This window comes from Phocoena phocoena, chromosome 6 (assembly GCF_963924675.1).
Source record: "Phocoena phocoena chromosome 6, mPhoPho1.1, whole genome shotgun sequence".
NCBI classification, from domain to species: domain Eukaryota; kingdom Metazoa; phylum Chordata; class Mammalia; order Artiodactyla; family Phocoenidae; genus Phocoena; species Phocoena phocoena.
In genome coordinates this window covers 33,353,261-33,369,044 of record NC_089224.1, presented here as the reverse complement: position 1 = coordinate 33,369,044, position 15,784 = coordinate 33,353,261, and the positions used below count along the sequence as shown (strand labels likewise).

Here is a 15,784-nt window from a genome sequence, read left to right as displayed (position 1 = left end):
GTTTTTAGTACTTGTTATCATTGGTGAATTTGTTTTTTGGTTTGGTTGCTCTCTTTGTTTCTTTCTTTTTTCTATTACTTTTAAATTTTTTTATTTTTAATAATTTTTTTTTAAATAACTTTATTTTTCTTTCTTTCTTTCTTTCTTTCTCTTCTTCTCCCTTTTCTTCTGAGCCTTGTGACTAACAGGGTCTTGGTGCTCCGGCCAGGTGTGAGGCCAGTGCCTCTGAGGTGGGAGAGCTGAGTTCAGGATATTAGTCCACCAGAAACCTCCCAGCTCCATGTAATATCAAACAGTGAAAGCTCTCCCAGAGATCTCCATCTCAACGCTAAGACCCAGCTTCATTCAACGACCAGCAAGCTACAGTGCTGGCCACCCTATGCCAAACAACTAGCAAGACAGGAACACAACCCCACCCATTAGCAGAGAGGCTGCCTAAAATCATAATAAGGCCACAGACACTCCAAAACACACCACCAGATGCAGTCCTGCCCACCAGAAAGACAAGATCCAGCCTCATCCAGCAGAACACAGGCACTAGTCCCCTCCACCAGGAAGCCTACACAACCCACTGTACCAACCTTAGACACTGGGGGAAGACACCAAAAACAACAAGAACTACAAACCTGCAGCCTGCGAAAAGGAGACCCCAAACACAGTAAGTTAAGCAAAATGAGAAGACAGAGATACACAGCAGGCGAAGGAGCAAGGTAAAAACTCACCAGACCAAAAAAATGAAGAGGAAGTAGGCAGTCTACCTGAAAGAGAATTCAGAGCAATGATAGTAAAGATGATCCAAAATCTTGGAAACAGAATGGAGAAAATACAAGAAACGTTTAACAAGGACCTAGAAGAATTAAAGAGCAAACAAACAATGAAGAACAACACAATAAATGAAATTTAAAATTCTCTAGAAGGAATCAATAGCAGAATAACTGAGGCAGAAGAACGGATAAGTGACCAGGAGGATAAAATAGTGGAAGTAACTACTGCACAACAGAATAAAGAAAAAAGAATGAAAGAATTGAGGACAGTCTTGGAGACCTCTGGGGCAACATCAAATGCACAAACATTTGAATTATAGGGGTCCCAGAAGAAGAAGAGAAAAAGAAAGGGACTGAGAAAATATTTGAAGAGATTATAGTTGAAAACTTCATAATATGGGAAAGGAAATAGTCAATCAAGTCCAGGAAGTACAGAGAGTCCCATACAGGATAAAACCAAGATGAAACACGCCAAGACACACATTAAGCAAACTATCAAAAATTAAATACAAAGAAAAAACATTAAAAGCAGCAAGGGAAAAACAACAAGTTACATACAAGGGAATCCCCATAAGGTTAACAGCTGATCTTTCAGCAGAAAGTGCAAGCCAGAGGGAGTGGCAGGACATATTGAAAGTGATGAAAGGGAAAAACCTACAACTAAGATTACTCTACCCAGCAAGGATCTTATTCAGATTTGAAAGAGAAATTAAAACCTTTACAGACAAGCAAAGGCTAAGAGAATTCAGCACCACCAAACCAGCTTTAAAACAAATGCTAAAGAACTTCTCTAGGCAGGAAACACAAGACAAGGAAAAGACCTACAAAAACAAACCCAAAATAATTAAGAAAATGGTAATAAGAACATACATATCGATAATTACCTTAAATGTAAGTGGATTAAATACTCTAACCAAAAGACATAGACTGGATGAATGGATACAAAAACAAGACCCATATATATGCTGTCTACAAGAGACCCACTTCAGACCTAGAGACACACACAGACTGAAAGTGAGGGGATGGATAAAGATATTCCATGTAAATGGAGATCAGAAGAAAGCTGGAGTAGCGATTCTCATATCAGAAAAAATAGACTTTAAAATAAAGACTATTACAAGAGACAAAGAAGGACACTACATAATGATCAAGGGATCAATCCAGGAAGAAGATATAACAACTGTAAATATTTATGCACGCCACATAGGAGCACCTCAATACATAAGGCAAATGCTAATAGCCATAAAAGGAGAAATCGACAGTAACATAATCATAGTAGGAGACTTTAACACTCCACTTTCACCAATTGACAGATCGTCCAAAATGAAAATAAGTAAGAAAACACAAGCTTTAAATGATACATTAAACAAGATGGACGTAATTGATATTTATAGGACACTCCATCCAAAAACAACAGAATACACATTTGTCTCAAGTGCTCATGGAACATTCTCCAGGATAGATCATATCTTGGGTCACAAATCAAGCCTTGGTAAATTTAAGAAAATTGAAATTGTATCAAGGCTCTTTTCCAACCACAATGCCATGAGACTAGATATCAATTACAGGAAAAGATCTGTAAAAAATACAAACACATGGAGGCTAAACAATACACTACTTAATAACGAAGTGATCACTGAAGAAATCAAAGAGGAAATCAAAAAATACCTAGAAACAAATGACAATGGAGACACGACGACCCAAAACCTATGGGATGCAGCAAAAGCAGTTCTAAGAGAGTAGTTTATAGCAATACAAGCCCACCTTAAGAAACAGGAAACATCTCAAACAACCTAAGCTTGCACCTAAAGCAAGTAGAGAAAGAAGAACAAAAAACCCCAAAGTTAGCAGAAGGAAAGAAATCATAAAAATCAGATCAGAAATAAATGGAAAAGAAATGAAGGAAACAATAGCAAAGATCAATAAAACTAAAACCTGGTTCTTTGAGAAAATAAACAAAATTGATAAACCATTAGCCACATTCATCAAGAAAAAAAGGGAGAAGGTTCAAATCAATAGAATTAGAAATGGAAAAGAAGTAACAACTGACACTGCAGTAATACATAGGATCATGAGAGATTACTAAAAGCAACTCTATGCCAATAAAATGGACAACCTGGAAGAAATGAGAAATGGACAAATTCTTAGAAAAGCACAAACTTCCGAGACTGAACCAGGAAGAAAAAGAAAAAATATAAACAGACCAATCACAAGCACTGAAATTGAAACTGTGATTAAAACTCTTCCAACAAACAGAAGTCCAGGACCAGATTCTTTCACAGGCGAATTCTATCAAACATTTACAGAAGAGCTAACATCTATCCTTCTCAAACTCTTCCAAAATATAGCAGAGGAAGGAACACTCCCCAACTCATTCTATGAGGCCACCATCACCCTGATACCAAAAGCAGACAAAGATGTCACAAAGAGGGCTTCCCTGGTGGCGCAGTCCTTGAGGGTCCGCCTGCCGATGCAGGGGACACGGGTTCGTGCCCCAGTCTGGGAGGCTCCCACATGCTGTGGAGCGGCTGGGCCCGTGGGCCGTGGCCACTGAGCCTGCGCGTCCGGAGCCTGTGCTCCGCAACGGGAGAGGCCACAGCAGTGAGAGGCCCGTGTACCGAAAAAAAAAAAAAAAAAAGATGTCACAAAGAAAGAAAACTACAGGCCAATACCACTGATGAACATAGATGCAAAAATCCTCAACAAAATACTAGCAAGCAGAATCCAACAGCACATTAAAGGATCATACACCATGACCAACTGTGATGTATCCCAGGACTGCAAGGATTCTACAATGACCAACTGTGATGTATCCCAGGACTGCAAGGATTCTACAATATACGTAAATCAATCAATGTGATAAACCATATTAACAAATTGAAGAAGAAAAACCATATGATCATCTCAATAGATGCAGAAAAAGCTTTCGACACAATTCAACATCCATTTATGATAAAAACCGTCCAGAAAGTAAGTATACAGGGCACTTACCTCAACATAATAAACACCATATATGACAAACCCACAGCCAACATCGTTCTCAATGGCGAAAAACTGAAAGCATTTCCGCTAAAATCAGGAACAAGACAAGGATGTCCACTCTCACCACTATTATCCAACATAGTTTTGGAAATTTTAGCCACAGCAATCAGAGAAGAAGAAGAAATAAAAGGAATCCAAATCGGAAAAGAAGAAGTAAAGCTGTCACTGTTTGCAGATGACATGATACTATATACAGAGAATCCTAAAGATGCTACCAGGAAACTACTAGAGCTAATCAATGAATTTGGTAAAGTAGCAGGATACAAAATTTAATGCACGGAAATCTCCTGCATTCCTATACACTAATGATGAAAAATCTGAAAGAGAAATTAAGGAAACACTCCCATTTATCACTGCAACAAAAAGAATAAAATATCTAGGAATAAACCTACTTAAGGAGACAAAAGACCTGTATGCAGAAAACTGTAAGACACTGATGAAAGAAATTAAAGATGATACAAAGAGATGGAGAGATAGACCATGTTCTTGGATTGGAAGAATCAACATTGTGAAAATGACTCTACTACCCAAAGCAATCTACAGATTCAGTGCAACCCCTATCAAACGACCAACGGCATTTTTCACAGAAATAGAACAAAAACTTTCATGATTTGTATGGAAACACAAAAGACACCGAATAGCCAAAGCAATCTTGAGAAAGAAAAATGGAGCTGGAGGAATCAGGCTCCCGGACTTCAGACTATACTACAAAGCTATAGTCATCAAGACAGTATGGTACTGGCACAAAAACAGAAATATAGATCAATGATACAGGATAGAAAGCCCAGAGATAAACCAACGCCCATATGGTCACCTTATTTTTGACAAAGGAGGCAAGAAGATACAATGGAGAAAAGACAGCCTCTTCAATAAGTGGTGCTGAGAAAACTGGACACCTACATGTAAAAGAATGAAATTAGAATACTCCCTAACACCATACACAAAAATAAACTCAGACTGGATTAAAGACCTAAATGTAAGGCCAGACACTATAAAACTCTTAGAGGAAAACATAGGCAGAACACTCTATGACATAAATCACAGCAAGATCCTTTTTGACCCACCTCCTAGAGAAATGAAAATAAAAACAAAAATAAACAAATGGGACCTAATGAAACTTAAAAGCTTTTGCACAGCAAAGGAAAACATAAACAAGACGAAAAGACAACCCTCAGAATCGGAGAAAATATTTGCTAATGGAGCAATTGACAAAGGATCAACCTCCAAAATTTACAAGCAGCTCATGTAACTCAATATGAAGAAAACAAACAACCCAATCCAAAAATGGGCAGAAGACCTAAATAGACATTTCTCCAAAGAAGGTATACAGATTGCCAACAAACACATGAAAGTACCCTCAACATCACTAATCATTAGAGAAAGGCAAATCAAAACTACAATGAGGTATCACCTCACACCAGTCAGAATGGCCATCATCCAAAAATCTACAAACAATAAATGCTGGAGAGGATATGGAGAAAAGGGAACCCTCTTGCACTGTTGGTTGGAATGTAAATTGATACAGTCACGATGGAGAACAGTATGGAGGTGCTTTAAAAAACTAAAAATAGAACTACCATACGACCCAGCAATCCCACTACTGGGCATATACCCTGAGAAAACCATAATTCAAAAAGAGTCATGTACCACAATGTTCACTGCAGCTCATGGAAGCAACCTAAGGTGTCCATTGACAGATGAATGGATAAAGAAGATGTGGCACATATATGCAATGGAATATTACTCAGCCATAAAAAGAAATGAAACTGAGTTATTTGTAGTGAGGTGGATGGACCTAGAGACTGTCATGGAGTGAAGGAAGTCAGAAAGAGAAAAACAAATACCCTATGCTAACACATATATGTGGAATCCAAAAAAAAAAGGTTCTGAAGAACTCAGGGGCAGGACAGGAATAAAGATGCAGATATAGAGAATGGACTTGAGGACACGGGGAGGGGGAAGGGTAAGCTGGGACGAAGTGAGATAGTGGCATGGACATATATACACTACCACATGTAAAACAGATAGTGGGAAGCAGCTGCATGGCATAGGGGGATCAGCTTGATGCTTTGTGACCACCTAGAGGGGTGGGATAGAGAGGGTGGATAGAAGGATCTAGGGACCACCTAGAGGGATAGAGAGGGAGACGCCAGAGGGAGGAGACATTGGGATATATGTATATGTATAGCTGATTCACTTTGTATAAAGCAGAAACGAACACACCATTGTAAAGCAATTACACTCCAATAAAGATGTTAAAATAAAAGGTAAAAAAAAAAAAAGATGAATTGTTTTACTAATGTAATTGACCACATTGTAAATTATATATTTACAAATGTATGGTATAACACACAAATCTAATTAATGCATTTAGTATCATATACATTCATCAAATTTTTATTGTGTCATAAACTTGTACCTCCAGTGTAACGTCTTCAAAATATTATATATTTTATAATTAAGTTCATAACTTTTGCTAAAAAAGAATTTTCTTTCTCAGTGAAATTCAATGTAAGCTCTGAAATGAATGATATGTAAGTATTTTTATATTCAAACAACAATCCTCTCCAAAGAAAAGAAACAATAATTAAATTCTTCTAATTATGGCTAAAGCTGAATTTAAAGAGTTGCTTGGATTTAACGAAATAAGAATTTATGTCTTAAATTGTGTATCTTTCAAGACTTTTATGCTTTGTTTTGGGATAAAATACAATATTATTCAATTTAAAAAAAGTATAGAGTTTTAAATACTTAAACAAGTACACAGACTGCATGTCCATATATACTGATTTTATCCTCACAAAATGTTAGAAAATAGATGCACTGTGACAGAAGCGTGACCAAGTGCTTTTAGTCTTTTTGGTCACTTTTTAGAAGTGACCAAGATATTCTAGTCAAAAGATTAATTCTTTTGCTATTTGAAAATGCTAAAAATATTCAAAGCAGATAAAGTCTGGTAGGCAGACAATGAAAAGACTACTAACAAAACCCAATCAACTGAATACCAAGACAGTTATATATTAATTAGGATACTGATTATTAAGCATATAATACAGTTTAGGGAACTCAAAATTTGATATATTTAAACTGCTATATTTTATAAATCAAAGTCTTATTTAATGTCATTTTATTGGAGCTGCATTTTGAGGTAGGATATAGTACAAGCTATATCACCAATATGATTCCAAATGAATTTTTTTAAAGCATAAGGAAAACAGTGAAAAGAATTATGCTGAAATGTTAATAGTTGTGGGTAGGATTATGGGTGGTCTTTTTCTGATTTTTTTCTATATTTTCAAAGTTTTCTATAATGACTATGTATTACTTTTTATAGCCAAAAAATAAACATATTTAAGATGGTTCTAGGGGATATAGCAAATTAGCTGAGATAACATCTTCAACATTATTATTTTTAAGACTAGACTTCCAGGAATTCCCTGGCGGTCCAGTGGTTAGGACTCTGAGCTTCCAATGCTGGGGGCCGGGGTTTGATCCCTGGTCGGGGAACTAGGATCCTGCAAGTCACGTGGTACAGCCGAAAAAAGAAAGAAAGACTAGACTTCCCAGGTCAGTTGGTAAAACAGGAGTTATCCTCACTTTACACATCTCCAAGATTATTTAGCTTTTTAAAAGCTTTTTATATTTGTTTCATTCAAGAGCATGATTAGGATCCAGGTTTCTTTCTTTCTTTTTTAATATTTATTTATTTACTTATTTTATTTTGGCCACGCCGGGTCTTAGTTGTGGCACACGGGATCTTCGTTGCTGCGTGCGGGATCTTTAGTTGCGGCAGGCTGGATCTAGTTGAACCCTGGCCCTCTGCATTGGGAACGTGGAGTCTTATCCACTGGCCCACCAGGGAAGTCCCAGATCCAGGTTTCTTAAACCTGTTTACCACCATATACCACACTGTCATTTTAAGAGATGTCTAGTAGACTCAGCAGTATAAACATGGGCCATTTAAACAGTAAACATCTAATTTCAGATATCTCAAATTTGAAAGCGAATTTTTTTAAAGCAAAAATGGTTTTGTGCTAATTGCTCTGTGTCCTACTTAATACCTGCTTACATTTTAATTTTTTGCAGATAGTGTTTCAAGTAAAAGGTTCAGCTATATGTTGCAGGCTGTATTTCAAGTAAATATTTTAATTATATGAGTAAATACCTCTGCATTACTACATTGAAAATCAGAAAGGTTAGTCTCTTTGGCAGAATTCGTATGTTTGTATCACATCTCTATCCTAAAATGACTTTTATACTAGAACACAGAACCAGGAATCAGAAGACCAGGGACCTTAGACCATGCTCTAATTACTGGTCGGCTCGTGAGTCACTGGACCGCTCTAAGCTTTAATTTCCTCATCTAAAAATGAGGTTAGCATATACCGGCCTACCCTGAGTTTGAGGGCTAAACTGAACTATTTGGGAAAATGCCTGTAAATGATAAATACAATAAATATAAGGTAGTATTAGAACTACTTTTCTAAAATATTACTAAGTTTGAAGATTTAAAACTATGTTAATTCTGCTTATATTATATATTCAGTATATATCTTTTCATTGTGCATATATATCATTTTCCATTGGTTTCTATATTTTTATGGTTTCATTTTTATAATTATATTTTTAAGTTGAGATATAATTGATATATAACATCATATTAGTTTCAGGTGTACTCTTTATATCTTGTTGTACCCATCTTTAGTTTTCTTTACAGGTACAAAATAGTTGTGTTTCTAAAAAGAGCTATAAAGTCAACTTTCAAAAGCCATTCTTAACTTATTAGAAGAATACTTTCTCTAAAGGAAGGCTAATTCTTTTATAAAATGAGTATACATTATTTTAGAGATACTGATTCCTCTCTATTGGTGGCTTAAAGACAATATGTTTTTTCTTTTTTCTTTTTATTGGAGTATAATTGCTTTACAATGTTGTGTTAGTTTCTGCTGTAGAACAAAGTAAATCAGCTATACGTATACCTGTATCCCCTCCCTCTTGAGCCTCCCTGCGACCCCACTCCCATACCACCCCTCTAGGTTGTCACAGAGCACTGAGCTGAGCTCCCTGTTCTATACAGCAGCTTCCCACTAGCTATCTATTTTACACATGGTAGTAAGACAATATGTTTTAATCATAACAGTATATCACCTTCATGGCACTTCTTGCTTTTGCAAAGTTCTTTGTCATGTTTTATCATTTCATTGAGGAAGATGGTTATTTCTACATATCTACATATAATTATGCAAGAAAACTTCCTTGTCTCAATGATGGGTTTTATTATATGTTTGAATTTCTAGAGGTCATGATATGAAAAAACATGACTGATCTTAGAAATACATAAATATTATTTTACTTTTATTATTCTCTATTTTACTTTTTTATGATAATCAGAAGGCTTAATTTACTATAAAACAGGAAAACAACAGCTATCCTATATTTAGGGTTATTTTAAGAATTAAGTGACAAGAGCCCCTGGTACATGGCAGGCAATCGAATAAATGATCACTTCCTTCACACATATACATTTGTTCATTTATTCTTTTCTCCAGTGATTCTGTGTTACACATAGACTAGACAACTATTTTTGTCTACAGAGACAAAGAGAAGTTAAATATCTAATCCTAAATAATCCAATCAATTGGGAAAGGCTCCACTACAAACCATGCTACGGTGTTGGTGTGACAAGTAACACTAAATCTCTTACTTTCTGATGGTACTAGTTGTCGCTGAATTGCTTCCCCTACCAATTCCTTAAGTTTCTTCTTAAGATCTCTGCTGGTTTTCTTATAGAAATAAAGCTCTCTTTCCAGCTGCTGGATTTTATCTCCATAATTTTTTAAAGTTTCCACAGTGCCTTCCCCGTCTTGCTCTATAAAACAGAAATTTACATTTAAAATCAGTTTAAAGTAAATGATTGAAAATTCTAACAGAACTCCCAGACTGTATTGTAGGGTCAGAAGTATGTTACATGTATCTATTACTTGGCTGGATTTGTTTTCAGCTACAATTTGGAGTCTTCTGCCTGTAAAATTTTTCGAAGTAGGATGAGCCCTTCTCCACCCTAATCCCTACCAGCTACCGCATTTTTCATGATTCATAAGCACTTTTTGAGTAGCTACTAACTAAATTTATCCTCAGAAGAGCAGAAGTAAGGTTCACATTTGGAACTCTGTCCAGCTGCATCAATGTCTTGAAGTTTATTATCAGGAACCACGGATATATGGAAAGTTATAAGCCTAAAGTTTATAGGCCCAAGAAATATAGAACCAAAAAAACCCTCAAAAACTGGAAACCTGTCAAAAGAGGCTAGAAAGATTAAATTACAAAGGAAAACACCACCAAAATAGGAGAAGGGGGGGGAAAGTATAAGTAAAGTTCTAGTTTATGACACAATATAATTTTAAAGCTTCTAATTAATATTTAGGAATGTCTAAAACTGTCCCCTTTGGGTTAGGTTCTAGAACCAGTAAAACGCAGTTTTACTGACCTTCAGAAATACACACTTTCAGACCTACTCTTTCCTATTGGTAAATCTATAAAATGGTCCTACTGGTTTGTAATTTTCTTTTGTTATAATTGGTTGTTTTGTAAAAATTGATCTAAGTATATCTGTAATTTTATATTAACCCATCATCTTGTTTAAAAAACATTTTAAATTAATAACATTACAAATCAGAATCCCCATGAAGGATATCATAAAAATGAACTTAATTTTATGGCCTATATTCAGTTGAAATTAGAAAATTCATAAGTTGTTAACATTTTCAGTTATAACCTTGCTGTGAAAAACTTGTCCCAGCTATAGAAATGAATGATTTTTTAAGTGTTCTCATTTGGCTAAAGCATGAACTTTTGCGGTAAAATGCCAACCACTTGAAAAACATATTAAAAATTCTATTAAAATATCACTTTTAGAGACTTAAGACAGAATTAACATAAGGTAAGGAAAGCATGTTTGAATGAAATAACATGGAATCCAGTCAAGGAAATCCTGTCATCAGGCAACTGGTTGCTAATTAACTTATTATAGAATTAACTTAGAGGCAAACTGCCTCAACACTCAAATGCATATATTTTCCAATTTTCTGCTTACTCAGGTTGCTTCTTCCAGATCCTTTTTAGCACAGTTCCAGCTATAGATTCATAAGAATCAAGATTAAACAGCCAAGCCACCTGGACTGAAGCATTCCAGGCATTGAAGTTATCGCCAGGCAGTGATTTTGTTGCCATAGGAACTGTGTGTACCAGCCATAAGCCCAGGTATTGAAGACCAATTGCTATGACAACTCCATACCACAGCTGACAGTTGAACTACTGTGCACTGATAACACTATGTGCCCATCAATGGTAGACTAATTTTGACCTAAGCTATAACCTTAACGCATAAAATTTATAATTTACTGAAAACTGTAACAAGAAATATAACCAGAAATCTGACAGAACCTATCAGTTTAATTTTATGAAGGGAAAGTTATTTAAATATCAAGGTTCTATATCCTAGAGATGGGGAACTTTTCAACTGTACACCACCAAGCCAGAAGTCATCCCACATTCCTACATAAAAAGTAGACCACAACAAAGTAACAGGATTGCAGCAGTTCTCTGTGTGGCACTGGGGACAGGCAGAGGAGAAGGCATTTCAAGCATGAATAGCCCTGCATCAAAGTCAACTATCCCAACATGTGGACCAAAACATGTAAAGCACAAAACACATATAAGTAGTAACTATTTATACATGTTGGGCTTTAAGTGATCCAATTCTGTCCTACCTTCCTTTCCCAATCCCCCTCCTACACGTCCCCATTACACAACTGATGTGAAGGGGCAGTTACCTTTGAAATGATGTAGCAGAAGCTGCATTTTTTGCTCGTGTTCCTTTTGCTGAAGGGTCAGTCTCCGGTCACACTGCAATTTCAGATGTTCCAGTGTAGATTCCAACTCACGAACCACATTATCCCGTTCCAGAACTTTCATTTTAATTTCTTCATTCTGTAACTGTAGTTTCCGTTCAGCTTCTCGCAGATTAACCACCTAGCAAAGACATTTTTTTGATCTTTTAAGTGTGTTTTAGACAGCCTAATAGACTAATGTACTTCTCTTAGACTTCATAAAAATGAACTCCCTTAATCCCCATGGTATAACAAGGCAAATGCTTTGTAATATACCCACAAGATAACCTAACAGCCTTGTTAATTTGTTGAGATTCTGAATTGGTAACAACTTCATTTTAAATATAATGTTGCTCTACTCTAACAATCACCTCTCCATCATTTCTTAGACATGATCTTTGGAGTTTACATTTATAATCCTACAACTCCATTTCTCCAGTCTAAAAAGATATCAAGAATCTAAAGACTTCTGTAACATCTAGATAATTCTCATTTTTAACTCCAAAGTGAATGTTATAAATAAGTGACAGAATTTTTAAGCTATAGAGTTCGGTCTCAGATTGTACATTTAGTCCAGTGGGTTCCTCTCTGCACTGATATAAAGTAAAAACACTTCAGACAGTATCTGTGTCACAGAACTTGTTAATAATGTAATGACATTCTCTCCAGAAAAATATTCATTTCTACAAAGAGTTCTTAAGACCAGAAAATCCACTGACCTTCATCTGGGTGCTTTGGGTTAAGAACCCTTCCTCTGAGAACACCACAGAAGAGTTATCTGTATCAAAGCCTCAGACAACATGCACCATATTTCTGCCCTCCACACACCCAGTGATGGGATGCACTTGCATCAATAATAGAAGCTTACTACTGACGGTAATTATCCAAGAGAAGGCCTGTGTATCACATTTCCATTAATTTAGTCATCTTTATTTCAATTGTCTAACAGAATTAGAACTTTATTTTAAAACTTCTGTGTTTCATTTTTCATCAACTGTCTGCTATTCCCTTAAACTGAATATATTTTCCAGAGAAAAGAGTTATCTACTTGCTTAACACTTCATAATATATATCTTAAGAGAAGACATTAGAGAAAAGACAGATATAGTTTTCAATGCTGTGAAACATCTCTATCAGTAAGCTGTCAAATCTGTATAAAATATTTTAATTTATATTAAGCCCATCCAGGTTAATGCTAAAATCTATTACTATCTTTGTCACTGATGTACCATTTCACCTCCATTTCAATTCATAGGGTATAATGAGAAGGTACAGGTTACCCCTACCCTACAGCAATGAAGGAAAGAGAACCCAAACCTGGAGGGCCCTTGATTTTTCACGAATGCTGAGTAGGAACAATCAAATCTAGAAAACATACAACCAAGAAATAGTGACTGAGGAATATAACTTAAATTCTTTGATTTTTAAAACTATTCCCAAAAGCCCTTCTTTCAAAAGGCCCTTCAACTTTAAGAACCTCACAAAGTTAGGCCTACATACTTGGATAAGTGCAAAGATTTCAGATGACAACATTCAGTGCTGTAAATTCTACATAAATGTGAGCTGTATAAGCATCTCAACCCCTCTTTATAAGAAAATCCTCCGTCCCTGAAAAACAAACCTTATTGAAATATCTGAAAAGAATAGCTCTAATCTCAACAGGACTCAGGCAGATTAGTTTTTCTAAGACATTTTCTTCACTATGACAGAGATTTTGAAGTGAAGCTCTGAGTGAGTTCTGGCGACTCTGGATATGTTCGTTCTTGTATTCAATTGCAGCTTCCAAAGCTTCAATCCCTTCTTCAAGTTGGAAAAGAACATGTTCTTCCTAGATATAATACAAAAGAAATCACTCATTTTAAATGAAACAGTATAACTTGGACTTTGTCATATACTAAGATCTTATTATGCTATTTGAGTCTAATGGACAGTACCATTCTTCTACTAAATTAAAAAAAATGTTTTTTGAGTGTTTGCTATGCTACACAATGCACTGTGTGTACACACACACACACAAACACACACACATATATATAACAAATAATCATTGAATCTCTGTAGTAAACCTTGGGTAGCAAAATGGAAGAGGAAGAAGGTTAGGTGAGTTATGAAACATCCCAAGGTCATAAGCAAATGCTGATCACGAAGGAATACACTTGAACAAAGCCTCAGCCCACAGGTTTGACAGTGTCATCATGTTATCTCCCTCCATGGCTCCTAAAGTGCATATTATGTGTCACTGAGATCTGGAGACCTCGGGGGTCCCTTCAAGGATCTATCAAAACAATATATTGCTAGGAAGGAAAGAGGAAATATATTAAAATAAGTTATTAAGAACTAGTAATCAGAGGAGAGTCTCTAGGGAAAAAACACTGTGTAACATAAGAAAAAGTAGTGAGGATTTAAGGACATGAAACATTTCATAAGATTCCTAGGAGATGTCATTAGAGGGAAAGTGTAGGCACTAAAAATGGTGGCAGCAAAACCTTTTTTTCATATGCCAAAGAAGATTTCCTCTGTAGGAAAAAAAAAATCTGATGAATTGCTGTCAGAAAACCTAGCCGTTCTCTGAATTATCCAAATAACATCTTATTTAGGGGACCTAAATCTCTGGTAAGAAATTATTTTGGACGTGGTAAGACCTGGATATATATTTTTGTATCCCCATACTTGTGGTGGAGCCCACTTCAACTTTAAGTTCCCTGAGGGCAGATGGTCTTGTCCATACTCACATCCTTATTGCCTAGCCCAGTACATATTACATAGTTTAAACTCAGTACGTATCTGCTGAACAACTTAATGAAGGGAGAGGAGCAAAAAACATTTTCATATGTCTTGGGTATATGACCCAGGTATTTCTCTCCTCTCCTCCCCATAGCATTTCAAAGAAAAATAATGTTACTATTTCTAATCTCCCCAAAGAACAGTTAGAATGACTTCCGGAACTCCTTTTCTGGAATTCAGGGAAAAGGTAGGTAATAACCTATTCCAATGGAAGGTTGAATAATACTTATTTTTTTTTTTTTTTTTTTTTTTTTTGCGGTACGCGGGCCTCTCACTGCTGTGGCCTCTCCCGCTGCGGAGCACAGGCTCCGGACGCGCAGGCCCAGCGGCCACGGCTCACGGGCCCAGCCGCTCCGCGGCATGCGGGATCCTCCCGGACCGGGGCACGAACCCGCGTCCCCTGCATCGGCAGGCGGACTCTCAAGCACTGCGCCACCAGGGAAGCCCAATACTTATTTTTTTTAAAGCCATTTTATAAAATCTCCTGAAAGAGCCATTTTGGAAAAAAAAATGTTCAGCAGCCATTTTATTTCTTTGTGCAATTACTGAATTTGAAGATTTGATAATCACTCCATAAGGAAGAAAATAATATTCACCTTTTTAAGAAAAACAAACTTAAATCCTGAAAGGTACTTAGGTGAATAAGAAGAACCAGAAAATAAAAGTGAATAACCCAAGAAAATATTTGACTTTTGAATGCATACTATGATTATATTCTACCAAAAACAAATGTGGTTAGTTTTCTGCATACAGGTCTTTTGTCTCCCTAGTTAGGTTTATTCCTAGGTATTTTATTCTTTTTGTTGCAATGGTAAATGGGAGTGTTTCCTTAACTTCTCTTTCAGATTTTTCATCATTAGTGTATAGGAATGCAAGAAATTTCTGTGCATTAATTTTGTATCCTGCAACTTTACCAAATTCATTGATTAGCTCTAGTAGTTTTCTCGTGGCATCTTTAGGATTCTCTATGTATAGTATCATGTCATCTGCAAACAGTGACAGTTTTACTTCTTCTTTTCCAATTTGTATTCCTTTTATTTCTTTTTCTTCTCTGATTGCCGTAGCTAGGACTTCCAAAACTATGTTGAATAAGAGTGGTGAGAGGGGACATCCTTGTCTTGTTCCTGATCTTAGAGGAAACGGTTTCAGTTTTTCACCATTGAGAATGATGTTTGCTGTGGGTTTGTCATATATGGCCTTTATTATGTTGAGGTAGGTTCTCTCTATGCCCACTTTCTGGAGAGTTTTTATCATAAATGGGTGTTGAATTTTGTCAAAAGCTTTTTCTGCATCTATTGAGATGAT

General features: G+C 36.2%; 1 protein-coding gene across 6 annotated transcripts in view; it reads right to left on the bottom strand.

Annotated features, from left to right (window-relative positions):
* The window catches only part of KIF27 (kinesin family member 27), an 85,489-nt gene that overhangs the window by 4,071 nt on the left and 65,634 nt on the right, over positions 1-15,784 (bottom strand). For all 6 annotated transcript variants that reach the window (XM_065879251.1, XM_065879254.1, XM_065879253.1 and 3 more), the window contains 3 exons: positions 13,317-13,523; positions 11,639-11,837; positions 9,511-9,675 (listed from right to left, as the gene is read on the bottom strand). In XM_065879251.1, the coding sequence (XP_065735323.1) occupies positions 9,511-9,675; positions 11,639-11,837; positions 13,317-13,523 (571 nt within the window). The remainder of the gene's footprint in view (positions 1-9,510; positions 9,676-11,638; positions 11,838-13,316; positions 13,524-15,784) is intronic.